This window comes from Trachypithecus francoisi, unplaced genomic scaffold (assembly GCF_009764315.1).
Source record: "Trachypithecus francoisi isolate TF-2019V2 unplaced genomic scaffold, Tfra_2.0 Lachesis_group0, whole genome shotgun sequence".
In the NCBI taxonomy this organism is placed as follows: domain Eukaryota; kingdom Metazoa; phylum Chordata; class Mammalia; order Primates; family Cercopithecidae; genus Trachypithecus; species Trachypithecus francoisi.
In genome coordinates, this window is record NW_022681453.1 from 66508204 (window position 1) to 66535186 (window position 26983).

The 26983-nt window shown below is 37.3% G+C and overlaps 1 protein-coding gene across 2 annotated transcripts in view; it reads left to right on the plus strand.

Annotated features, from left to right (window-relative positions):
- The window catches only part of KPNA1 (karyopherin subunit alpha 1), a 94776-nt gene that overhangs the window by 44068 nt on the left and 23725 nt on the right, over positions 1-26983 (plus strand). For both annotated transcript variants that reach the window (XM_033211028.1, XM_033211029.1), the window contains exons 3-9: positions 6549-6656; positions 10378-10477; positions 12801-12895; positions 20122-20253; positions 22258-22346; positions 22669-22768; positions 24679-24842. In XM_033211028.1, coding sequence (XP_033066919.1) covers positions 6549-6656; positions 10378-10477; positions 12801-12895; positions 20122-20253; positions 22258-22346; positions 22669-22768; positions 24679-24842 — 788 coding nt within the window. The remainder of the gene's footprint in view (positions 1-6548; positions 6657-10377; positions 10478-12800; positions 12896-20121; positions 20254-22257; positions 22347-22668; positions 22769-24678; positions 24843-26983) is intronic.

Sequence of the window (26983 nt, forward strand, 5' to 3'; positions counted from 1 at the left end):
TGGTGATAGAAAATAACTTTCTGGGGTTGTAATCGCATTAAATATATAGGTCTAGTTGGGAAGCACTGACGTCTTGCCAATGTTGAGTCTTCCTGTATAGACAGGAATAATACCTCTGCAGTTATTTAGGTCTTTGATTTGTTTCATCAGAGCTTTGTAGTTTTCCTCATAGAAATCTCATATATATTTTGTTAGATTCATACCTAAGTATTCTGTTTTTTGGGAGTGTAATGTAAATGACACTTTTTAATTTCAAATTCCACTTGTTCATTGCTGGTGTATAGGAAAGCAGTTGAATTTTATATATTAACCTTGTATCATGCAACCTTGCTATAATTGCTTATTAGTTCCAGAGGTTTTTTCATTGATTCTTTTGAATTCTCCATGTGGACAACTATGTCATCTGAGAAAAAAAGGTGGTTTTATTTCTTCTCATCAGCATGCCTTTTTCCCTTTTCTTGTCTTAATGAATCCATTAGGACTTGCAATACAATGCTGAAAAGGAGTGGTGAGAGGAAATCTCCTTGTCTTGCTCCTGATCTTAGCAGAAAAGTTTCTATTTTCATACCATTTAAGTATGATGTTAGCTGTAGGTTTTTTCTGGATATTCTTTGTCAAGTTGAGGAATGAGAATTTTTAAAATCATGAATGGGTGTGGAATTTTTTTTCATATGCTTTATCTGCATCTGTTGATATGGTTGTGTGATTTTTCTTCCTTAGTTTGTTGATGTGATGGATTTTATTAATGATTTTCAAATGTGGGACCAGTAATTTACACCTGGGATAAATCCCACTTGATCATAGTATGTGATTCTTTTTATACATTGTTGGGTTTGTTTTGCTAATGTTCTGTTGAGGATTTTGCACCTGTGTTCATAAAACATGTTGGTCTGTAGTTTTCTTACAATGTCTCTGTCGAGTTTTGGAATACTCTGATGTTGGCCTCTACCGAATGACTTAGGAAGTATTCCTTCTGCTTCTATCTTGTGTAGGAGATGATAGAGAATGGGTATAATTTCTTTCCTAAGTGTTTTATAAAATTCACCAGCGAACCCATCTGGTCCTGGTGTTTTCTGTTTTGGAAGGTTATCATTGGTTCAGTTTCTTTAATACAGGCCTATTCAGATTGTTTCTTGTGTGAGTTTTTGGTAGTTTGTGGCTTTCGGGGAAGTGGTTCATTTTATCCAGGTGATAAAATTTGTAGCAATAGAATTGTTCATAGCATTCTTTTTTTATTTTTATGTTTTTGAGACAGCGCCTCGCTGTTACCCAGGCTAGAGTGTAGTGGTGCCATCTTGGCTCACTGCAACCTCTGCCTCCTGGATCCAGGCAATTCTGGTGCCTCAGCCACCTGAGTTGCTGGGATTACAGGTGCCTGTCACTACACCTGGCTAATTTTTATATTTTTAGTGCAGACGGGGTTTCGCCATGTTGGCCAGGCTGGTCTTGAACTCCTGTCCTCAAGTGACCTGCCTGTCTCGGCCTCCCAAAGTGGTGGGATTACAGATGTGAGCCAGTATACTGTGCCTGGCCAGTATTATTTTATTGTCCTTTTAATGTTCATGAGATTTGTAGTGATTTCTTTCTTTGATTTCTGATATTAGGAGTTTGTGTCCTCTTCTCTTTTTGCTAGTCTGCTTGACTAGAGGTTTATGGTTTAATTGATCTTTTCAAAGAACAAGCTTTCGGTTTTTATCATTGATTTTTCTCTGTTGATTTCCTGTTTTCAGTTACATTGATATCTGCTCTTATTTTTATTCTTCTACTAACTTTAGATTTAATCTGCTGCTTCTTTTTCTGTTTTTTTAAGGTGATGATTGATTAGGTGATTTTAGATCTTTTGTCTTTTTTGGTAAATACATTCAATGCTATGAATTTGCCTCTAAGCACTGCTTTCACGTCATCCCACAGATTTTGATCAGTTGTGCCTTTATTTTCATTTAGCTCAAAATATTTTAAAATTTATCTTGAGATCTCTTTTTCAACCTGTGTGTTATTAGAAGTGTGTTGTTTAATCTCCCAAGTATTTGGGTTTTTTTTTTTCCGATTATATTTCTGTTACTGATTTGTAATTTAATTTTATTGTGGCCTGAGAGGAGACATTTTATGACTTGTTCTTTTGAATGTGTTAAGTTTTGTTTTATGGTCCAGAATGTGGTCTATCTTGATGAATATCTGATGTGAGTGTAAAAATGTGTGTTCTGTTATTTCTTCTGTGACATAATCTGTGGATGTTCATTATATTCAGTTGATTGATGTTGAGTTCAATTATGTTCTTACTGGTTTTCTCCCTGCTTGATCTGTCCATTTCTGATAGGTGTTGAAGTGTCCAACTATAATAGTGAATTCATTTATTTCTCCTTGCAATTCCGTCAATTTTTGCCTACATAGACACTTTGTTGTTAGGCTTATGCACGCTAAGCATTGTTATGTCTTTTTATCCTTATTTTTATGACCTTTTTATCATTATTTTTATCCTTGATAACTTGCCTTATCTGCTGTGTCTGAAATTATTACAGATAACTCCACTTTCTTTTTTTGAGACAGAGTCTCACTCTGTGGCCCAAGCTGAAGCGCAGGGGTGCAGTCTCAGCTCACTGTAACCTCTGTCTCTCAGGACATGCACCACCATGCCTAGCTAATTTTTGTGTTTTTAGTAGAGATGGGGTTTCGCTATGTTGGCCAGGTTGGTCTTGAACTCTTGTCCTCATGTGATCTGCCTGCCTTGGCCTCCCAAAGTGCTGGGATTACAGGCATGAGCCACCATGCCTGGCCAACTCTTCTTTCTTTTAATTGGTGTTAATATGATATATATTTCTCCATGTATTTACTTTTAATCTGTGTTTTTATTTAAAGTGGGTTTCTTGTAAACCACATCCAGTTGGTTCTTGTTTTTGTGATCCACTTTGACACTGTCTTTTAGTCTTTATTTTTTGCCAAAATGCTGATTTATTTAGAATATTGAACTGAATATTTCAGTCAATTAAATTGAAATCAGTGAAGGAATACATTGTATAAGCAAAATGATTTGCATTGTGGGACATACTGCGTACTTTCAAGGAATTGTGGGACTAAATGTAAAGGTGTAGAGTGATTATGTTGACAAATATAAAGGTATTTTATAGTTGACCTCTTCCATTTCCTGCCCTTACTGTCACCCCTGCATTGTATGCAGGCCCAACTTCTACATGTCAGAACCTGTGTTTCTTTACCTGAGGACTTTCTGTGACCACTGAATTCCAATTTTGCATCTGTGTAGCAGGTTGCAGGTACCAGAAAATTAACATTCCCCAACAACCTTGAACCAATGATGGAAGATGATGTATAAATAATACCCCAGTTCCCTCACCCCTGAATAAGATGACTCCAAGATGTATCTTGACAATCTCTTTTAATTGATGCACTTAGACTATTGACAGTCAAAGAAATTGCAAAGATAGTTGGATTGATATTCACCGTATTCGTTACTGATTTCGATTTGTTACCCTTGTTTTTTGTTTCTAGTTATGTCTTTCACTCTTTTTCTGCTTTTGTGGTTTTATTTGAGCATTTTATATGATTTCCATTTTCTCTTTCTTAGCATATCAGTTGTACTTTTTTACTTTGCTTAGTGGTTATCCTAGAATGTCTTAGATTGTAAATGTATATTTACAACTACCTCAAATCTGCTTTAAAATAACACTATATACCTCTTCACAGGTAGTGTATCTTACTATGAGATAATCCTGTTTCTCCCTTCCATTCCTTGTATCATTGCTGTTATTCATTTAACTTATACAGAAATGTATGTAATCTTATGTATATTTACATTAGCATACATAATCAAATGCATTGTTGCTATTTTAAACGAAATTTTACCTGCTAAATCAATTTTTAAAATGTTTTAATTTTACATTCACTTATTGATTCTTTGATGTTCTTCCTTTATGTAGATCTAAGTTTCTGACCTATATCATTTTCCTTTTTGCTAAAGAATTTCGTTTAACATTTCTTGGAAAGCAGGTCTACTGACAATAAATTTCCTTAGTATTCTGAAAAAAATCTTTATTTCATCTCTTCACTTTTGAAGGATGATTTTGCAAGGTTCAGAGTTTCTAGTTTGGTGGTTTTCTCTCTCAACACTTCAAATATTTCACTTCACTTTCTTCTGGCATGTGTGGTTATCATTCTTATCTTTATTCATGTGTAAGTACAGTGTTTTTCCCCCTGTCTTTTAGGATTGTTTTTCCTTTATTTCTGATTTTCTGTTGTTTGAAAATGACATCCCTAGGTTTAGTGGGATTTTTTTGGCGTTTGTCCAGCTTGGTGTTCTCTGGGCTTCCTGTGGTTTTGTTCCCAGACCAAACTGAGGGTTGGGCTGCTATTTCTCGTGGCCCAATAACGAGATTGCAGATGAACTGGGGAGGAAGAGAATTTTTATTTTTGTAACCGGTTACAGGGAGAAGGCCTAGAAATTATTGCCAGACCAACTCAAAATTACAAAGTTTTCTAGATATTATATGCCTTTTAAGCTATATGTCTACGTGTAAGTGTGTATTCATCTGAAGACATAAGTGATTAACTTCTTTTAATCTATAACTAAGGTCCGAGTCTTGAAGATCTTCCTCTGGAGTCTCAGTAAATTTACTTAATCCAGGTGCTGGGGTGATTACCCTTATCTTGTCTCCTGCTCAGGGAGGTTTGTTGCGGTCTTTCAGACCTCCAATAAACCTGTTTGTGGAGGCCTGGGGAGTTTCTTTGTTATGCTTTAAGGCCCAGGAAAGGCCCAAGTAAAACTCTTGGTGGGCTTTTGTTACATTCCAGCCTTTGTATAAGGGTACTGACTTTTTTTTAGCTTTTAATATTTAACTTAACCATTCAGTCAGTACTGCAACAGTTGTTATGAGCCCTGCATTAGTGAGCCGTGGCCTGCCACAGTTTGGTGTCTGATACTAATTTGGGGGAAATTCTTGGTCATTATTGTGTCAAATATTTCTTTTGTTCTTTCCTCTCCTCCTGATATTTCCATTCCATGTTTATTATACCATTTGTAGTTGTTTCAGTTCATAGATACTCTATTCTACTTTTGTCGTCCTTTTTCTGTTTTGTTTTTAGTTTTAAAGATTTTGAATGAGATTTCCTTAAGCTCAGAGATTATTTCTGTAGCTGTGTCTTGTTTACTAAAAAGTCGATCAAAGGCATTCTTTATTTCTGTTGTTTTTGATCTCCTGCATTTTTTTAGTTCTTTTTTAGAATTTCCATCTCTTTCCTTGCATTGCCTATCTGTTCTTGTATGCTGTCCACTTTATTCATTTAAAGCCCTCGGCATATTAATCGTAGTTGTAAATTATTGGTCCGATAATCCCAATATCATTGCCGTAGCTGAATCTGGTTCTGATACTTGCTCTGTCGCTTTAATATGTGTTTTTTATCTTTTAGTATGCCTTGTATTTTTTTCTTGATAACTGGACATGTACTGGGTAAAAGAAACTACTGTTAAATAGGTCTTCAGTAGGGGTTTTAGTATTAGAGTAATGCTGATCTCCTAGAATGAGTTGAGAAGTACTATATCTGCTTCTGTCTTCTGGAAGAATATGATTATGTGCTGATTAGTATTAAGTTAAATCTCAGAGGGAACTTCCTGTAGATCTTGGATATTCTCTCTGTGTTGTACTCTGCCTTGCGAATTTTAGGTCTCTTGGCCTTCTCAGCTCTGAACTGTGTTTCCTCAAATTCAAGGAGCATCTAAACTCTGTTTGAGTTTACCTTCCCTGCAGTGCAGCCTGGAACTGTCTGCGTAGTAATCTCAGGCAGTAATGAGGCTTATCTTGGGTGTTGCTTTCTGAGAGATCACTGCTCTGTGCTTCTTGTTGTCCAATGGCTGAAACATTATTTTATCTGTTTTCAGTTGTTTAGGGTTAGAGAGGATAAGTTACTGTTACTGCATCATGGCTTAATGAATAAGTGTGCTGCCCAGGATTCATAAGAATATAATGGTAATCTCCCTAGTTGGCTGACTTTGGAGAGAACTAGTCTCCTTTGCCTATACAAATTAACGGGGCTGCTTTAAAGGTAGTGCTTAAGCAGTCATCATTTGTTGCCACTGGTTGCTGGATAGGTTGGGAAGGTCAGAAGCCTCAGTCCACCGTCTTTGGAGATTAGGAGGGAAGTATGAAGTCATTTGAACATAGTTTTTATTTTCATTTTCCCTGGTACATTGTTAGGACTGTCCTGATGTATACTTTACATAAAGGGATGAGGAAAGTGTCCAAGCATGACCCAGCTCCTTTTTCCAACTTTTTTTTTTCATGTCATGTAGTATCAGTCCTCTCTTAGTAAGTTTTACCTTATCAAGTGTTGTTTATAACACATTGTGATAGTTAATTGTATTTGATTATAAGACTATGGAGAAATCTGAAATGGTTACTCATCAGTAAAAGCCGATGACTTTAGAATTTTAAAAATGATTTTCAAAGACTCCACTTTGAATGGGGTGCCTAGTAGTTGAATGTTGAACTCCCTTGTGTTAGAATTTACATTTACATTACTACCAATCTTTTATATTTCAGTTATTCAAGCGGAGAAATGTTGCTACAGCAGAAGAGGAAACAGAAGAAGAAGTTATGTCAGATGGAGGCTTTCATGAGGCCCAGATCAACAACATGGAGATGGCACCAGTAAGATAATGAACTCTTTTTGGTGTTTTTGTGATGAAGATATGAGATGTAGATTTCCTTTTGAGTTTTAAAAAAAGGTTAGATGGCTACAAAAAGTACTTGGCATTTCATTTTTAAAAAGAATATGCTTAATTTCATGGATCATTAAATGTTTATTATATTTTCGATAAAGTGCAGTTAGACTATAAGGATTAATTCTGCTATAAAAACTTATAAAGCTAATTATAAGGTAAAATTGTTCTTTAAAAGTTGAATAGTAATAGATACCTTATTTATTTATTTATTTATTTTTGAAGAGACAGAGTCTTGCTGTGTTGCCCAGGTTGGAGTGCAGTGGTACAATCATAGGTCACTGCAATCTCGAACTCCTGGGCTTAAGTGATCCTCCTGCCTTAGCCTCCCAAATAGCTGAGACTACAGGCATGTGCCACCATGACTGGCAAATAAATTTTTTGTGGAGACGGGATCTCACTGTGTTGCCCAGGTGAACTCTTGGCCTCAAGTGATCCTTTTGCCTTGGCCTCCCAAAGTACTAGAATTACAGACTTGAGCCATCATACCCAGCCATAAGAGATACTTTAAAGAAAATAATGATTTTTTAATTCATTTACAAAATTGACGTGTTTGTATGATTTAAAAACTTGATTCCACATCAGAACTGTTGGATTTTTCTGTTGTAAACCATTTTGTTACTTTTTTGAAGTTAACATGAAGAGATAAAAGTCATGCTTTATTTGTATGGATTAGACCTATCTAGATTTAATTTTTATTTATTCTTTCTGAGAACTTTTGTATATTAAAATGTTCCCTTCTCCCCCACCTTTTTTTTGGTAAATGGTGGCGTACTATTCATAGTATTTTGTCATTTTTGTTTTTATTTCATTTCATTGATTTCCAGTTTACATGAACCAACTTTCTTTGAGAGTTGGGGGGGTAGTAGTATTATTTCCTTTGGAATTCATACAGACATAGCCAATGCCATCATTTTGTAATGAAAGTTTCTAGGCCCTTCAGAAAGCCAGTCTTTCCAATTTTTTAAAAGAGGAACTGTTAAGTGAATATAAAGTGTTTTATGGATTGTATTAGGGTTCTCCAGAGAAACAGAACTAATGAGAGAAAAAAATTTAGTTTAAGAAAGTGGCTCATGTCTTTGGGAACTGGCAAGTGTGAAATCTATAGGACATACTGGCCCAGTATAAATTCAGGTTAAGAGTTGATGTTGTTGAATCCCTTTTTCTTCAGAAAACCTAGTCTTTGGTCTTAAGGGTTTCAACTGATTGGATGAGGCCAACTTGCATTATGGGGCCGTCTACGTCAAGCATACTGGTTTAAATTTTAATCACATCTAAAAATTAACTCTCACTGCAACATCTGGACTGGTGTTTGAATAGATAACTGGATACCAGGATATAATCCAGTCAAGTTGACACATAAAATTAACCATCATAGTCTATGCCTTGCCAGTTGGTATCCATACACATCTCCTTACACCATATGCTTTGTCTCAAATAAAGGTAACAGCAAAGCTGTACCTCATCTAAGATTACAACATTTTTTTTTTTTTGAGACAGGAATCTTGGTCTGTCACCCAGGCCGGAGTGTAGTGGTATGATCTCGGCTCACCGCAACCTCTGCCTCCCGGATTCAAGTGATTCTCCTGCCTCAGCCTCCTGAGTAGCTGGGACTACAGGTGCACGCCACCATCCCCAGCTAATTTTTTGTATTTTTAGTAGAGGTGGGGCTTCACCATATTGGCCAGGTTGGTCTCGAACTCCTGACCTCGTGATCCACCCCCTTTGACCTCCCAAAGTGCTGGGAATACAGGCGTGAGCCACCACATCCAGCCAGATGACAACTTTCTTTTGTGCAACTGAAAATATATGGATGGTTCTTGACTTAAGAGGGTTCGAGTCAGGATTTTTCAACTTTACAGTGGTGTGAAAGCGATATGCAATCAGTAGAAACCGTATTTGGAATACCCATACAGTCACTCTGTTTCTCATTTTCAGTACAGTGACTATCTCATGTAAATTACATGAGATAGTCAGCACTTTATTATAAAATAGGCTTTGTGTTAGATCATTTGTTCAGCTTAGGCTAATGTACATGTTCTGAGCATATTTAAGGTGGGCTAGGCAATGAAGTTTGGTAGGTTGGGTGTATTAAGTGTATTTTTTACTTATGATGTTTTCAACTTATGATGGATTTAGTGGGGCATAACCCCATTCATTGTAAGTTGAGGCACATCTGTAGTTACTCTGCAGAAGAGGATGCAAAATCTTTGAGTGATGTTCACTCCTGCCCTTGATAGCCTGTGACTTAAATATTATAATGTTAACAGTACTTAAATAGTGTGATGTAAAGTCAGTACAGCTTGCTATAAGAGGATAAGAGAGGGAAGAAAAAGATATTTGCTTAGTGTGTGTGTGTGTGTATATATATATATATATGAATGTGTTTATGCAAACATATTCATAAATCATATAGAAACCTTTAGGAATCAGTCTTGCAATTTTGAAAATACTTTTCTGGCCGGGCGCGGTGGCTCAAGCCTGTAATCCCAGCACTTTGGGAGGCCGAGACGGGCGGATCACGAGGTCAGGAGATCGAGACCATCCTGGCTAACACGGTGAAACCTCGTCACTACTAGAAATACAAAAAACTAGCCAGGCGAGGTGGCGGGCGCCTGTAGTCCCAGCTACTCAGAGGCTGAGGCAGGAGAATGGCGTAAACCTGGGAGGCGGAGCTTGCAGTGAGCTGAGATCCGGCCACTGCACTCCAGCCTGGGCGACAGAGCAAGACTCCGTCTCAAAAAAAAGAAAATACTTTTCTGATTCTTGAGTAGAATGCTTCATATATTCCCCTATGAGGATTTTTAGATATTGCTTACCAGTCATCCAGCATTTGCAGCTTAGTGCAGCTTTCCTCACAATTCATCTTGTTGACTGTTACCCTTCATGAAATAAGAACTTTGTTTCTTTGTGACAAATAATCAATCCTGAGAAGAAAATTAACTGCTAATACTGGGGATGAGTTATGGTGGGAAATGGAAACATTCTAATAAAGCAAGGAGGTAGTGGGAAACTTTATTTATAACAAGAAATAAATTTTAAATAAGTTTAAGAGTCAGCTGTTGAATTTGTCAGTGGCTAGATTTATACAGGACCACTCTGTAGGCTCATTCAGTAAATATTGCAGAGCATTTGCAGTACACCAGCCCTCAGTGTGATAGAGTGGTAAGACAGACAGACAGTCTTGGGCTTACAAGGAGGTTGCAGTATACTGGAGGAACACAGAAAAATAGCTGGGAGTGTAGTAAGGGCTGGGCATACAATTGAAATAGGGTGATGTGATAGAGATAGAGTGGCTGCTTTAGGCTTGGAGGTCTTGAAAAGCCATCTTTTAAAACTTAACATTTAATTTTGATAACAAAGAATAGCCAGCTATGTGATGAACAAGGAGGGGAAGAGCAATAAGCTCCTTGTCTTATTATTTACTTAGTAAGATTACTTTCTACTGTGAGCTTTTTAATGATAGAGAATATGGCTTCATTATATTATTAATCATCTTACAATTTCTACATGTAAAGATTGTCCTACCTTTGTGTAACTTCTGGGGAAGTATGATTAACTTAATAACTTGGCCATGATATCTGTTATCTTTGTTTCCTTTGAATTAAGGTTGATAATGTATTATATGTTCTTTTTGTGTGTGATCCCAGGGTGGTGTCATCACTTCTGACATGATTGAAATGATATTTTCCAAAAGCCCAGAGCAACAGCTTTCAGCAACGCAGAAATTCAGGAAACTGCTTTCAAAAGGTGAGCTATGAATATGTGAGTATATTTTTTCATCTCTCTACAAAATTACTTTCCCATAATCTGTTTTTCATACCACAGATAATTTGTTTTGGAGTATATTTATCAATAAAAGGATAAAAATGTAGACATACATGTAATTGTGAACCATGCCCAAATTTTAAGTTTCCTATGTATTTGTGGGATCTTACTAGGATCAGAAAGCAAAATTATTTTCATTTTTAGGTTATTTTATAAAAGACCTTATGGAGAATAGTAGTCAGTATCTCATGTTAATTCAAATTGAGAGATTAACTTTTTTTTATAGAGTAACTTTAAAAATATTCCTTGAAAGAGCTATGATTGTTGATTTTAATGTCAGCAATTTACCACTGAAAGTTAAGAATGGATTTACTGGTAGGCAGGCTGATTACTTTTTTTTTTTTTTTTTTTTTTTAAGACGGATCTGTCACCAGGCTGGAGCACAGGCTGGGCACGATCTCGGCTCACTGCAATCTCCAACTCCCTGGTTCAAGCAGTTCTTCTGCCTCAACCTCCTGAGTAGCTGGGATTACAGTTACATGCCACCACGCCCAGCTAATTTTTGTATTTTTTTTTTTTGTATTTTTTAGTAGAGAGAGGTTTTTACCATGTTGGCCAGGATGATCTCGATCTCCTGGCATCGTGATCCGTCTGCTTCTGCCTCCCAAAATGCTGGGATTACAGGCATGAGCCACTGCGCCCAGCCAGTAGTTACTTTTTTTGGTATAATTAGTGTAGAATGGAATCTGATATTTGTTATCAACCTGGGCAAGTAAAAAGAATTCTGAACCAGATTATAATGTTGGTAGTAAATATTTAAACCCTCCAGTATTAACTTAACGGTTGTTTAGAGTCATTGGTGATTAAAAAAAATTTAATATATCCCTTGAGGTTAAGTGGAATAAAAAGCTACCACTATAGACCAAAAAAAAAAAAAAAATTGTCTTTTGCAGACTGCTTATTAAAAATATTTGAAGGAAATGTATACTTCCTCACCCCTTTAAAAAAAGTCTTATCTCTTTCAACATGCTAAACCTAATGGTTTTCTTCTGTAATGTGCTTTTTTTTTTAAGGGCTTTCACCATTCTACTAGTTTGCCAGCATCACTCTTAAAAATGTGGTAACTAGAATCCAGTGTTTCAGATATGTTGTTATTAATTTAGGTTATGGTGAGAGGTTACCTTCTTTGCCCTAAGAGTGTCTATTTTGATAATGTAGTCCAAGGTAGCTAGTTACTTTAATAGTTGTGGCATAGTAATATTTTACTGAATTTTAAGCAAACTAAACTCCCTAGTGCTTTTCTTCATGAACTGTTGTAGGTTTTGTTCGTGAAGTCATGTAGATTTTTTAAAATTGTGTTTTAAACAACTTAGATGCTTTATTTCTGTTTTTTTTTGTTGTTGTTGTTGCCTATTCTGACTTATTGTTGTTCTTTTTCTGTGTTATTTCTGTAACTCAGCATATTAACTAGTTTATTGTAATCATCAAATTTGTTTTTTGTGTTTATCTGAGTGGTTAATAGAAATGTTGAACCAGGTAAATGACATGTCATTAGAGTCCTCTCCAAATTAACATTGAACTGTTAATCATCTCTTTCAGTAAGGCCATTGACTTGGGTAAGAGTCTCCCTAGTAGTATGGTGATCTAATTGCCGGTTTTCTGGCATTGCCACATTCATATTATCAGTAACTTTGTCAGTCTCTGACTGAAGTTATTAATCTGATTGTCTATGACATTCCTTCCTATTTGCCTTATAAGTTTTTATTGAGTGACATCATTTATAGGATACTGTATTATCATGAATGAAAGTGAGATTAAGTTGGCAAGTCAGTCTTCATAAATTCTTGCTAGCTCCTACAAATACACAATTAAATTCTGCAGGCCTACTGAGAATCTTGTAATGCAGTTCCTTAAGATGATTTACAACAGACAAGAGCAGTTAGACTTAAAACCCATGTATAGGAAACAGGCTAAAAGGAAGTATACCAGAACAGTAACAATGGTCTTTTGAGGGTTTTTTTGCCCCCTGCTTTCTAGGTTTTCTAAAAAGTGGATGCAGTAATTTTAATTTTTAAGAATTCTTTCCATCCGTTATTCCCATATTGAGACTTGTCTTCATTGTGAAACCTTTCAGACTACCCTATCCTCAAAGTGATAAACCCAATTTGACATTTCATTTGTTTTGGATAGATTTCAAACATGAGAGATGGTAAATGGAGGGAGGGATGTTAAGGAGTTTTGAGTGTAAACTTCTTGCATTGAAATCAAAGGACTTTTTTTTTTCTTTTATTTTGTGGGGAAACAGAACCGAACCCTCCTATTGATGAAGTTATCAGCACACCAGGAGTAGTGGCCAGGTTTGTGGAGTTCCTCAAACGAAAAGAGAATTGTACACTGCAGGTGCGAATAATTTTTATTTATTGCCTCATAACTTAATTCCCTTTGAAAATTTTTATTTTGTACACAAATGTGTTACTAATTTTTATCTGTATGAAGAATTAAGTTTGTTTATAATGATATTCCTGACAACTGCATTGCAAGCTGCTTTTATAGCTTTGTTAACATGTAGGCCTTCGTTATACTCTTTATAATTCTTGTCATTTTTAATCGTTTAAAATGTTTTTTGATTGTGGATAATACTTCTCTAATAGGAAAATGTTTACAGCAGAGGAGCCATTACAGCTAGGAACCTAAGTGTGGGCTACATAAACTTTAGTTTTGAGGGAGTTTTAGATGATACTTGGTGACTTTCTCAGGATGGTGTAACATGGGCTAGATCAGAGTCTCATTAATTCCCAAATCTGTTCCTAATTAATTCTTCCTCCACCCCACAAAAAGCCGATAAGGAGATAACTTTGTCAGGAATCTGTGTCCTTATTGCTGTGTCAATTTAGGCTTTCAGTACTCTACTATATAAGAGATTCCAAGAGGAAATTTTGTAATCTCTGGATTCAGAATTTTGTTTTTTTTTTCTTCTTCTTTTTCTTGAGACAGAGCCTTGCTCTGTCGCTGGTGCTGGAGTGCAGTGGCAAGATCTCAGCTCACTGCAAATTCCATCTCACAGATTCAAGTGATTCTCCTGCCTCAGCCTCCCATAAAGCTGAGATTACAGGCGGCCGCCACCACATCCGACTGAGTTTTGTATTATTAGTAGAGACGCGATTTTGCCATGTTGGCCAGGCTGATCTCGAACTCCTGACCTCAAGTGATCCACCTGCTTGGCCTCAAAAGTGCTGGGATTATAGGTGTGAACCACTGCGCCCAGCCAAGAATTCAGTAATTTTCATAAGCAAAGAAACCAACAGTCAGCTGACTGTCACCTTGAAGTTATCTAGAAATTCTAAAATACTATTCCCCCCCCCCCCCCCCCCGGATAAAGTTGGGTTTTTAGTAAACTGGTGATTTTTTAGTAAACTTCCCTGGAGTAACCAACTGAGTCAGTGCCTTTATTAGTAACGAATACATGGTGATCCCTAAATTCTCACCTGTAGGATCTAATCTCAAAGGCTTGGACCTTGAGACTATGCAACTACAAAAATTGGTTAGATGCCAAGTTGATCACAAAATGGGATTATCTTTCTAAGAAAATATTGGCCAAAAACTAGTTAATCATAAAGATATCCCCCATCCCTTGTGTACTGTTCTTTACTCTGAGACTGGAACCATGTAGACACTGGGGCATTTTTGTAAATGATAGCTCTTGTCCCCAGGTTCCTTACTGTCCACACCATTATAGATTATTCATACAACTTGATGATTTGCTTTGATGTTTTCTCTCCTTTCCTCCTATCCTTTCTTTCTCTTTGTTTTACACTCTTTGTTGCGGTGATGAGTTCCTTCCAGAGGAAAAACAAGAAATCCAGAAAAGGTAGAGTACTTCAATGTCCCATCAGTTTTTCTTCTCCAGTTTGACATTTACCAGTTCCCATGCTCATTTGAATTAAGGTTCTGTTTTGCTAGCTGCCTCCTGGATTGTAATTCTGGTCCCCATCTAAGGCCAGGATCATCAGACACCTGAAAAATAATCACGTTCACCCTGAGAGCAAGGGAAGAGAGAGACTTTTCTCAGGAAAAAAGGAAATCCAGACAACCAACACTGCAGAGAACAGAGCCTGATCCCCTAAGCAACCTGCCAAGAACCAGAGGGACCAAATGAGGAACCTTACTGCAGTTTATCATTTGAAATGCTTTGTAGGAAGAGGGAGGTAGGGAAAATTACTTTGTTCATGCTGAAAAAAGTGTTTCTATCCTGTCTCCGGGAATGAGAGTAGATGAGAGATACTGAATTTACTCCTTGATCTGGCAGTTTTTATTAGGTGGTTGTGGAAGTCTAGTTCTTTTATGCATTAAAGATAGATGGTATATAACCTTTCAGATCTAAAATGAAAACAGTCGGAGAAATGGATCTTTCCACATCTCTGCATTCCCTTGTACTCCTTAAAAAGTACAAGTACATTCTCAGACAGTGCCCTCTTCTGGCTAAGACATTCTACATCTTTTTTTAATTCATTACTCTGTAATTGTAGAACTTGTATTTTAACACACCTGAAGATGAAAGCCTTCAGAAATCTCTAATTTGCTTCTACGTAAACTCCCAGATTCCACCCTTGTGCAAACTAATAATTAGGCTGAAATATTGCAGAATGATTCCTCTGGGAGTGATAACCTCATGATTTTATGATGATAGTCTTAGCTGTCCTAAGACTGAGAAATAACCAACCTGTTTGTTATCTAAGGGCCATCTCTAGCTTTTTTATGTGCACATTTAAGGACACCATGGTGTTCTTTCTCCACTGTGAATAGTGGGGACCTTTGGCCACCTGGAAGCAAGAAGGGCAAGTATATTGAGAGAGACCTTAAAGCCAGGAGACTTGTTGCTCTGCCATGTTTTCAAATAATTAGACATGCTCTGGGAAGCTTGGAGGTTACTCCTTCCTTTTTCTTCTTGGAGAGCACACAGATGTAAGCTATCCCTGATACTTCTACCTGCTTACTAAAAGTTGAATAGTGCAGCTTTGGAATAGGGCTTTTGTCATTTCTCTTCCAGAAGGAGCGTCATACTGTGTGGTGCCAAGAGGAAATTTGATGGCTCAGCTCACTAATAAATCTTATGAACAAACTTAATTTCTTCATTCCATAGATAAAGAACTGTGAATCCTAGTGAAGGGTCTTTTTATGTTCTTTCTGGCTTCCCAAGTCAGTAAGGTACCTCAAACCAGGGAGATAAAAGTACCTGCTTTGAGCATTGCTGCCCAGGTACTAAAGGTGAACATGGGTGGAATCTAGGATTTTGGAAGCAAACAATGCCTTTTAGCTAAGAGCATTCTCAAGCTCAGTGAAATCTAGGTCTCAAATAGACTTGAGCCCTTTTCATGAGACTGGTCTGGTTTATGGCATGGTCTGTGAGCCTACTTTGTTGGTTCTTGTGAGTCCAGGCCCAGTATCTTTGTACTGTCCTTTGCAATGCTGAGATGTGGCATTCCCAAACTTTCTTATAGAAGCTTATAAAAATAGCTAGAAATAAATATATTGCCTTCTGTTTCCAAATATTAGACAGATAATCCTTGAAAAATTGTAAATTTGAATTACATTGGCTTAGTTTCCCCTTTTCTGCCTTTCTTGTCACCTCTAAAAGCTTAATGTGATAAACTGCAGTAAGCCTTCATCCTCCTGTGTCTTTTCCCATCTTCATTGATCTCTCTGCCTTTCCTGGAAAGTTGCTCAGATGACTCAGGCAGTGTTCTCTGCAGAGTTTGCAATCTGGGTTTATTTTTCTGATGTGAGCCTTTCTTTTCACTTGCTCTCCAGGTGAGCCTGGCATTTGCTAGGAACCAGAGTGGAACCGGCAAAGTGGCCAGCAACAGAGTCCTGATCCAAATGGAGAAAGGGAACCAGGCGTACCTCAACCTGGAGTGGGAAACTTGATAGGAGGTCAGAAGTACTTCAGCTTTGGATTCTCATTTTCCTTATTTAAGGAACTGAGCGCCAGAAGGTAGAGACTAAGAAAGGGAAGAGAGAAAACATCAAACTTTCAGTGTGCAGATTTCAGTTGTAGCCTTATTTAGTGAGTTCAGGACAGTGAAAAATAATGAGTGGAATTACAGTTTATAAGTAGTTACAGCTGCGTGATAGCTTGTTTCCTTGTATGGTGCCATTCTTGGATGTTAAGAATATAATAGTTTAAAACAACAAAAGAAGTGAAAATTTTATTTGGCCACCATTTGTTACTTCAGGCAATACCATTTCTTAGATTTTTTTTTTCCAGGTTAATGATTTCCTCGTAGTAGGGTTGCTTACTTTAATTAATTTCTTTGGCTGTTTCTGTCATCACTTTATGCATATGTGTTTGCCATCAATTCTAGGCTTTCCCATTTCACAACTATTTCTTGTTAAATTCTAATCTAGTACCCAAGGCTGAAACATTTAGAAAAAAACAAAAACAAAAATAGATGGCAAATCTCAGTGGAGTATAGCTTTAAATTACAGACTATGATGAAAGGGAAGTTATGTAGTTTAAAGTACATCTAATTTTTAAAAAACATATACTTAAATATGTTTAACAGTTACTTCTTCTAACATTAATAGAGACAGACCTATACTCGGAAATTCTGTTTTTTACTCCCCCCCATACATATATGGATACATGCATAAACATACATATATATCACACATGTATAGATGGGTGTAGAAAATTTCACAAATACAGCTTGATTAGCTTTCACAAAGTGAAAACAGCAAAGTAATCAGCATCCTGTGTGTTTTTATTGCCTTGTTAATGCATGAATATGGTTGTATTTTCAGTGGTCCTCTTGTTAGAGTTACCCATTTACTTCTGTCCCCAGTAATAGCAAAACTGTTCTTGATTTTCATTCCTGAATTGCATTCAGAGGTTATCATCATTGTGTACTACTTAGTGATGAGCATAACTGGCATGTTATTCTTTTGCTAAGATGTAATAATTTCTCTCTCTTTTTACTATCTGTATTCAGGCTGTTATTCACTTATTTTTCATTTTCTTAGTCATTGTCACTTGAATTGTTTTGCTTTTCTATTTTATTAACTTGTGTAGCTTCTGGAATTCTCCCTCATTTCCCCTGAGATCTTTGGTGCTAAACTCAAAATAGCAGTTTGAATGCTGGCACCAATTAGTATTCTAAGTAATTTTTTCTCACCAATAACTCTGTACTATATCCCTATGTACCCAGGTTATAATTGTAATTTCTTTGCATCCAAATCTCACTGTAATCTTTTTCTTTTATATAGATGGTATGTATTCTGATCTTATTTTTTTTCCAGATTACTTTTCCTTAGTTTCCTTTTATTTGACTTGATGTTTGCAGTATCTGATGACTGTTTATTGAACTTTGAGCCTGCCTTGTGGTGGGACAGTTTGCTTTTATACTTACATCATATGACTCTGGTTTACAAATTAATTTTCCTAGTAAGCAAAAGAAACTACATTTTAGGTGAACTTGTTTTTTCTTTTTTAGTATAAATAATCTGGCATACTGTTATTTAAAATTTCTTGCACTAGATATCCAAACTACAAGCAATTGAAATATTTTTGGTTCAGCATTATGTTTCAGGAAACTATGACTGGGCTTCATGAGGTATTAGATTAGGAGGCTGTAACAGTCCTTGTCTTGGACTGTGTAACATTACTCGAATCATTAGTCAAATTGTTGGATTTTTTTGGATAGTTTCCTGATTTGTACACAAGAAAAGCCAGATACCTTACATCTCTGGGTTGTCGTAGGGATCATCTGCGAGTATGTGAATAGTACTTTGAAAATATAAAGTGGCCGGGATCACACCTGTAATCCCAGCACTTTGGGAGGCCTAGATGGGAGGATGACTTGAGGTCAGGAGTTCAAGACCAGCCTGACCTATATGATGAAACCTTGTCTCTACTAAAAATACAAAAATTAGCCGGGTGTGATGGCACATGCCTGTAATCCCAGCTACTTGGGAGGCTGAGGCAGGAGAATCACTTGAATCTGGGAGGCAGAGGTTGCAGTGAGCTGAGAATGCACCATTGCACTCGAGCCTGGGCAACAAGAGCGAGACTCCGTGTCAGAAAAAGAAAATATACAGTACAAGTGTCAAGTTTTAATTCAGACGTACTGAAAGGGTCTGAGTGTTGTTTTCATTAGTAATTTAATCACAGGGATAAATGTGGGAAGAATTTTTATTTCATGGTACCTGGGGTTTAATCTGCAAGTCTCCAGAATTTTTGTTACAACAAAAAGTGACCAGATACGGGCTCTTTAACTGAAGTGCTCCTACTCTGGGCCTCCCTGCTGCTGCTAAACCACCTTACCTCACTCATGTGTGTCACTTTTATAGTTTTCTTTGGAACATCCACTGGTTATGTGTCTTCTGCTATGAATTTTGTATCATTAGCATAGCTTTGAACGTGATTTGATCAGATTGCCCATTTCCTCTGTCTTCCTCTATTCCCAAAGATTAATGAATTTAGTTTTCTACCTGACAGCTACCTTTTTAGTTAATCTGGAAGCTTAGAAGAATCACAGGTCATTTGATGATGACTTGTTATTGTCTCTGATTTAAAGGACATACCATGGAATTTTTCTTTTTTTTTCTGTGTATGTGCTTTATTAAATAGAAGACAGAATGGAGGAAGAAACAACCTGAAATGTAATTAAGAATTCTTAACTAAATAGAGTACATTATTGGATTTCTCAATATTAGGCTAAAGAGTCAAGTTTAGAGATAGATTTTAGTGTAGTATGCTCTATTTTTTGTTGGCCATAATTTCCTTTCTATCTTCTGTTTACCAGTGCTATAATGCTATATATCAACCTTTAGTCCATTTACCTTCATTTTTCCCTCCCTATTAAGAATGCCCAAAAAGTCCTGTCTCTGTATTTTGGTTTGGAGCCCTCTTATTTATTGGAAGCTCTTATGCTTTGAAGTTGTCATTTCTTTTCATTATGTGCTGTTAACTCCTTTCACCTACCTAACATTTGATACCTTTTGCCTTTTTCACTGTGCCTATATTTTATGTTTCACACTAACATTCTCTCCCTATTTGACTTTGCCCATTCTACAGAAGTTTGTAAATCTTTTTTTTTAATTAGATAACATACATGGTACAGGTTAAAAGGCATATAAGGCTTTCCAGTGAAAAGTGTCTTTTTCATCCTTATTCCCTAGTTACCATGACCTTTCCATGCAGGCAGCAAGTATTTAGTTTCCTATAACTCTTTCTAGAGATAATCTGTGCAATAAGTAAATTAATGCATGTATTCCTTTTTAACGCTTTTAGAAAATATGGTATAATGCCATATTAATGTACACTGTTTGCATTTTGTTTTCATGTATATCTTGGGAGATCATCCCATATCAGCATCTGTAACACTCCCTCATTCTTTTTATGGTGTCATGTTTACTCTTTCTTGAACTGAAATTTTAGACACCCTGAACTTCTAGGTTGAGGTATCTCTTCTGGATGTTCTTTTAAAATTAATATAGTACTCAACTGATAGGTTATGTGCAAATAATGATCTCAGAATCTTTTTTTCATGTACAGAAAATGTTACTGTTGTAAGTAAACAAGCTTTTACATTCTAAAATGATAATGAAAATTATTTTTATCTTTATAGTTTGAATCAGCTTGGGTACTGACAAATATTGCTTCAGGAAATTCTCTTCAGACCCGGATTGTGATTCAGGCAGGAGCTGTGCCTATCTTCATAGAGTTGCTCAGCTCAGAGTTTGAAGATGTCCAGGAACAGGTAAAAATGAAACAAAAAAAAGCAGATGAAAGAAATTTTTCAGCTGGGCACGTCGCTCATGCCTGTAATCCCAGCATTTTGGGAGGCCGAGGTGGGTGGATCACAAGGAGTTCGAGACCAGCCTAGTCAACATGGTGAAATCCTGTGTCTACTAAAAATACAAAAATTAGCTGGGCGTGGTGGTACGTGTCTGTAATCCCAGCTACTTGGGAGGCTGAGGCAGAAGAATTACTTGAACCCGAGAGGCGGAGGTTGCAGTGAGCCGAGATCACGTCATTGCCCTCCAGTTTGGGCGACGAGAGCAAGACTCCATCTCAAAAAAAAAAACAAAAAACCAGTATTTCCCTTCAGTCATAATAAGGGGCTGAGTTTTGCCAGTTGGCTTTGGTAATCTATGGATTGTCATAAGGGAGTGTTCTAGAAATTTAGTCTTAGTCAAATAGAAAATTTCTTAGTGACTGTAAGCAGAATTTCTTTTAGACACAAAATAATCTTCCCCTTTCAAACTTGACATTCTTTAAGCCATGTATATGTTCTTTTTTAGACCATGTAAGCAGTTACTGATAGAGGTTTTTTCTTGTAGAATTTCAAGTGTTGAAAGTAGACCAGTTGCTGTGGCTCATGCCTGTAATTCCAGCACTTGGGAGGCTGAGGTGGGCAGATTGCTTGAGCCCAGGAGCTCGAGACCAGCCAGGGCACCATGGTGAAACCCCATCTCTACAGAAAATAAAGTAGGTGGCCATGGTGGCACACGCCTGTTGTCCCACCTGCTTGAGAGGCTGAGGTGGGAGGGTTCACTTGAGCTCTAGGAGGTGGAGGCTGCAGTGAGCCGAGATCACATCACCGTACTCCAGCCTCGGTAACAGAGTGAGACCTATCTCAAAAAAAAGAAAGTGGCTGGTCTTTGCTACTTTTGTGCAGAAGGGTACAGAAAACAAACTTCTTTTTGTTCACTGTTTTCTTATGTAAGCAAGAAAATTCTTTCTCTTTTTCTTTCTTTCTTGCTTTTCTTTTCTTTCTTGCTTGCTTTCTCTTTCTTTCTCTCTTTCTCTTTCTCTCTCACTTTCTTCCTCTTTCTTTCTCTCTTTCTCTTTCTTTCTCTCTCTCTCTTTCTCTCTTTCTCTTTCTTTCTTTCTTCTCTTTCCTTCCTTCCTTCCTTCCTTCCTTCCTTCCTTCTTTCTTTCTTTCTTTTTTTTTTTTTTGGTGAGACGGAGTCTCGCTCTGTCGCCCAGGCTGGAGTGCAGTGGCCGGATCTCAGCTCACTGCAAGCTCCGCCTCCCAGGTTTACGCCATTCTCCTGCCTCACCCTCCCGAGTAGCTGGGACTACAGGCGCCCGCCACCTCGCCCGGCTAGTTTTTTGTATTTTTAGTAGAGACGGGGTTTCACCGTGTTAGCCAGGATGGTCTGGATCTCCTGACCTCGTGATCCGCCCGTCTCGGCCTCCCAAAGTGCTGGGATTACAGGCTTGAGCCACCGTGCCCGGCTTCTTTCTTTTCTTTCTTTCTTTCTTTCGTCTTTCCTGTCTTTCTTTCCTGTCTTTCTTTCTTTCCTGTCTTTCTTTCTGTCTGTCTTTCTGTCTTACAATCTCTGTCACCCAGGCTGGAGTGCATTGGCTCAATTGCAGCTCACTGCAACTCTGTCTCTCAGGTTCAAGCAATTTTCGTGCCTCAGCCTCTCGAGTAGCTGGGATTACAGGCGCCTGCCACCACACCCGGCTTTTTGTATTTTTAGTAGAGATGGGGTTTCACTGTGTTGCACTCCAGACGGGGTGACAGAGCGAGACTCTGCCTCAAAAAACAAAAACAAACAAAAAAGAATTAGTTCTTTCCTTTAATAAACTGAAAACCTCTGTTTATTGTATAGTTTTGGATATTACTTATCTTCCTCCCCCAGTCCTACAACTATTTCATTTGACTCCCCAATGAACGTGTTATTGTGATATACTGGCATCTGAAAGAATTATGAAGGAATTACACCTTTATTAATGAATGATTCTTTCACAGGCAGTCTGGGCTCTTGGCAACATTGCTGGAGATAGTACCATGTGCAGGGACTATGTCTTAGACTGCAATATCCTTCCCCCTCTTTTGCAGTAAGTTTCTTCTTCCTTCTTCCTTTTTGAGAATAAAAATGTAAGAGATTCCTCAGAAAGCATTACATCTTTGGAAATCATTTTGGATTTTCTAGTGTTATTTTTTATTCCAGATATTTTCTTGTATAGATCATTTCCTCCAGCACCCTATCTTTTTCCATGCCAAAATTCTGAATTACTTGCATCAGAATTAATGAAGTTTTAATGTTCTGGAGAAAAGCTGTCTGAAGACATCTCTTTATCAAAAGTATTATTTAGTATTTATGTCATCAGATAATCACTGTCTGTTATATAGTTTATTATTATACCATCGTGCTTGTAGGTTATTTTCAAAGCAAAACCGCCTGACCATGACCCGGAATGCAGTATGGGCTTTGTCTAATCTCTGTAGAGGGAAAAGTCCACCTCCAGAATTTGCAAAGGTAAGGACTATGCTTTTGGGACATTGGCAGAAAAAATACAATTAAAAGAATATAGCAACCAATAGTAAGGTGAACAGAAAGATAATTTTTGTTAAAATTTAAAATGTTAGAATTTTATCTCTTTTTGGAGAAACAGTGTTGTTGTTTTTGTTGGTTCTCTTTATTATTTAAAAAGCAAATTTAAAGCATAGGTTGAAGGTGCACATTTACAAAGGGACTACAAATAAAGCATAGCATGAAGGAAGAATTTGTAAAGCTTATTGAAATTAGACTGCATACAATTAGTATACTGTATTAAGAGACTATCCTTTCAGTTCTCTTAAAACAGTGGTTCTCAAAGTGTGTTCTTTGAGTTCTCTGGGAGTCCATGAGATTCTTTTTTTTTTTCAATAGGTTTTTGGGGAACAGGTGGCGTTTAGGTACATGAGTTACTTGTTGAGTGGTGATTTCTGATATTTTGGTGCACCCATCACCCAAGCAGTATATACTGTACCCAGTGTGTAGTCTTTTATTTCTCACCCACCTCCGATCCTTTCTCCCTGAGTCCCCAAAGTCCATTGTATCATTCTTACGCTTTTGCGTCCTCGTAGCTTAGCTCCCACTTAATGAATGAGAATATCTGATGTTTGGTTTTCCAGTCCTGAGTTAATTTACTTAGAATAATGGTCTCCAGTTCGATCCAGGTTGCTGCAAATGCCATTGTTTTGTTCCTTTTTATGGCTGAGTAGTAGTCTATGGTATATATATCACATTTTATTTATCTACTTGTTGATTGATGGGCATTTGGGCTGGTTCTGTGCATTTGCAGTTGTGAATTGTGCTGCTATAAACCTGTGTGTACAAGTATCTTTTTTGTATAGTGACTTCTTTTCCTCTGGGTAGATACCTAGGAATGGGATTGGGCATCAAATGGTAGATCTACTTTTAGTTCTTTAAGGAATCTCCACACTGTTTTCCATAGTGGTTTTACTGGTTTACATTCCCAGCAACAGTGTAAAGTGTTCCCTTTTCACCACATTCATGCCAACGTCTATTTTTCTTGTTTGTTTTTTGGTGTTTTGAGACAGAGTTTTGCTCTTATTGCCCAGGCTTATAGTACACTGGTACGGTCTCGGCACACTGCAGCCTCCACCTCCTGGGTTCAAGTGATTCTCCTGCCTCAGCTTCCCAAATAGCTGGGATTACAGGCGCATACCACCACGTCCAGCTAATATTTGTATTTTTAGTAGAGACTGGGTTTCACCATCTTGGTCAGATTGGTCTTGAACTCCTGACCTCAGGTGATCCACCCACCTCAGCCTTCCAAAGTGCTGGGATTACAGGCATGAGCCACCATGCCTGGCTGCATTTTTTAATATGTTTGTTGGCTGTTTGTATATCTTCTTTAGAGAATTGGCTGTTTGTGTCCTTAGCCCACTTTTTGATGGGATTGTTTTTGTTAGATTTGAATTTCTTGCAGATTCTGGATATTAAAGTAAACGGGTTTTTTTGTAGTTGTTTTTAATTTGGAATCATATTTCACTGAATTCATCTTAAAACCTTAGCATTTTTGGTCTATAACAAAGTATCTGAAATACAGAATTTTATAGCTTGCGGATTTGTGAAAGTTCCTTTACCTATTTAGTCCACAAAGATTGTGTTTTGACAGGGAATCTCACTCCAAGAATTGATGTATATAAAACTTTGCTCTCTGAAATTATTTTCCTTGGGCTTTGACTACAGATTAGTGCAAGATCACTGACAACATTGCCAAAGATGGAAATGCCACTTAGGTACTTGCTGCTTCATCTTTAGAAGAGCAAATCACCCTAGAAGTCACCAAGTATATGTCTGGTTGCCTTCTTGAGTATCTCACTTCACTTCTGGCTTTTAGTCTATTAAATTTCATAATCATCATTTTCCTTTTACAGGTTTCTCCATGTCTGAATGTGCTTTCCTGGTTGCTGTTTGTCAGTGACACTGATGTACTGGCTGATGCCTGCTGGGCCCTCTCATATCTATCAGATGGACCCAATGATAAAATTCAAGCAGTCATCGATGCGGGAGTATGTAGGAGACTTGTGGAACTGCTGATGTAAGATATCTTTTAGAAAGTGTGTCCACTTTTTTCCCCTTGGTACTAGTTTTCTAGCTGCTAATACTTAAATATTAATTGATTGTACATGATAATTGATTTATTGTGCTTTGGGCTACTGTTTTTGTTACTTGTTTGTGTTGATGTTAGATCCGTTTGTCTTGTTTCATTGAGGTTTATAGAGAACCTCTTATTCCTCTGCTGTTAGCAGGCCTTTAGCAGAAACATTGGGAAAACTCCAATATGTGTAGTTGCAGGCTCATACTGGATGACCTGAGATCAACCACTGGACATCAGAAGGCATACTGCCACTAAAATAGTCATTCCTTATCTGTCTGTCTCATTTGGAGCTTATTTTAGACAAGTATCAGAAATTTAATCTTATTTTGCTTTATCATGTCTGTGATGCTTTTGATAACAAAGTGGAAGATTTACTCGTGACAAATAATATGAGACCGTAATAATCAAATTTTTAGATAATGCAGAAGAAAAAAATGAAAGTGATAACATAATGGAGAAATGGTATAGTTACAAGCCATGGGAAATTCAAAGTAGAAAGTAGATGCAAGGAGACATTGTCTCAAACATGGCATTTGGAATAGATTAGATAGTTATAATGTATTAATACAAAATACAAAACTCTGGGATTATAGCAGGCTACAGACTGGATGCAGATCAATAATGTCGTGCTAATGTGAATTAATGGCAGTATGATGCTGCAGGAGTCTGAAGAACATCATTCAAAATCTGGGCAGTAATCCTTTGTATTCTTCAGTCACTAGACTACTATATATTTTAGCCATTTCTTTTTTTTTTTTTTTTTGGCTTTTTAAAAAATACTTTAAGTTCTAGGGTAAATGTGCACAACATGCAGGTTTGTTACATAGGTATACATATGTACCATGTTGATTTGCTGACAACATTGCCAAAGATGGAAATGCCACTTAGGTACTTGCTGCTTCATCTTTAGAAGAGCAAATCACCCTAGAAGTCACCTTGTCATTTACATTAGGTAAATGTAATGCAATTTACATACAATTAACTTGTCATTTACATTAGGTATTTCTCTTAATGCTATCCCTCCGCCTGCTCCCCACTCCAAGACAGGCCCCGGTGTGTGATGTTCCCTGCCCTGTGTCCAAGTGTTCTCATTGTTCAGTTCCCGCCTATGAGTGAGAACATTCAGTGTTTGGTTTTCTGTCCTTGTGATAGTTTAGTCAGAATGATGGTTTCCAGCTTCATCCATGTCCCTGCAAAGGATATGAACTCATCCTTTTTTATGGCTGCATAGTATTCCATGGTATATATGTGCCACATTTTCTCAATCCAGTCTATCATTGATGGACATTTGGGTTGGTTCCAAGTCTTTGCTGTTGTGAATAGTGCTGCAATAAACATGCATGTGTCTTTGTTGTAGCATGATTTATAATCCTTTGGGTATATACCCAGTAATGGGATCACTGCGTCAAATGGTATTTCTTGTTCTAGATCCTTGAGGAATGGCCACACTGTCTTCCACAATGGTTGAACTTAATTTACACTCACCAACAGTGTAAAAGCGTTCCTGTTTCTTCACATCCTCTCCAGCATCTCTTGTTTCCTGACTTTTTAATGATTGCCATTCTAACTGACGTGAGATAGTATCTCATTGTGGTTTTGATTTGTATTTCTCTGATGACCAGTGATCATGAGCATTTTTTCATGTGTCTGTTGGCTGCATAAAACTCTTTTATGAGAAGTGTCTATTTATATCCTTTGCCCACTTTTTGAGGGGTTGTTTTTTCTTGTAAATTAGTTTAATTTCTTCGTAGATTCTGGATATTAGCCCTTTGTTATAGGAATGCTTGTGATTTTTGCACATTGATTTTGTATCCTGAGACTTTGCTGAAGTTGCTTATCAGCTTAAGGAGATTTTGGACTGAGATGATGGGGTTTTCTAAATGTACAATCATGTCATCTGCAAACAGGTAAAATTTGACTTCCCCTTTTCCTAATTGAATACTCTTTATTTCTTTCTCTTGCCTGATTGCCCTGGCCAGAACTTTCAACACTCTGTTGAATAGGAGTGGTGAGAGAGGGCATTCTTATCTTGTTCCAGTTTTCAAAGGGAATGCTTCCAGTTTTTGCCCATTCAGTATGAT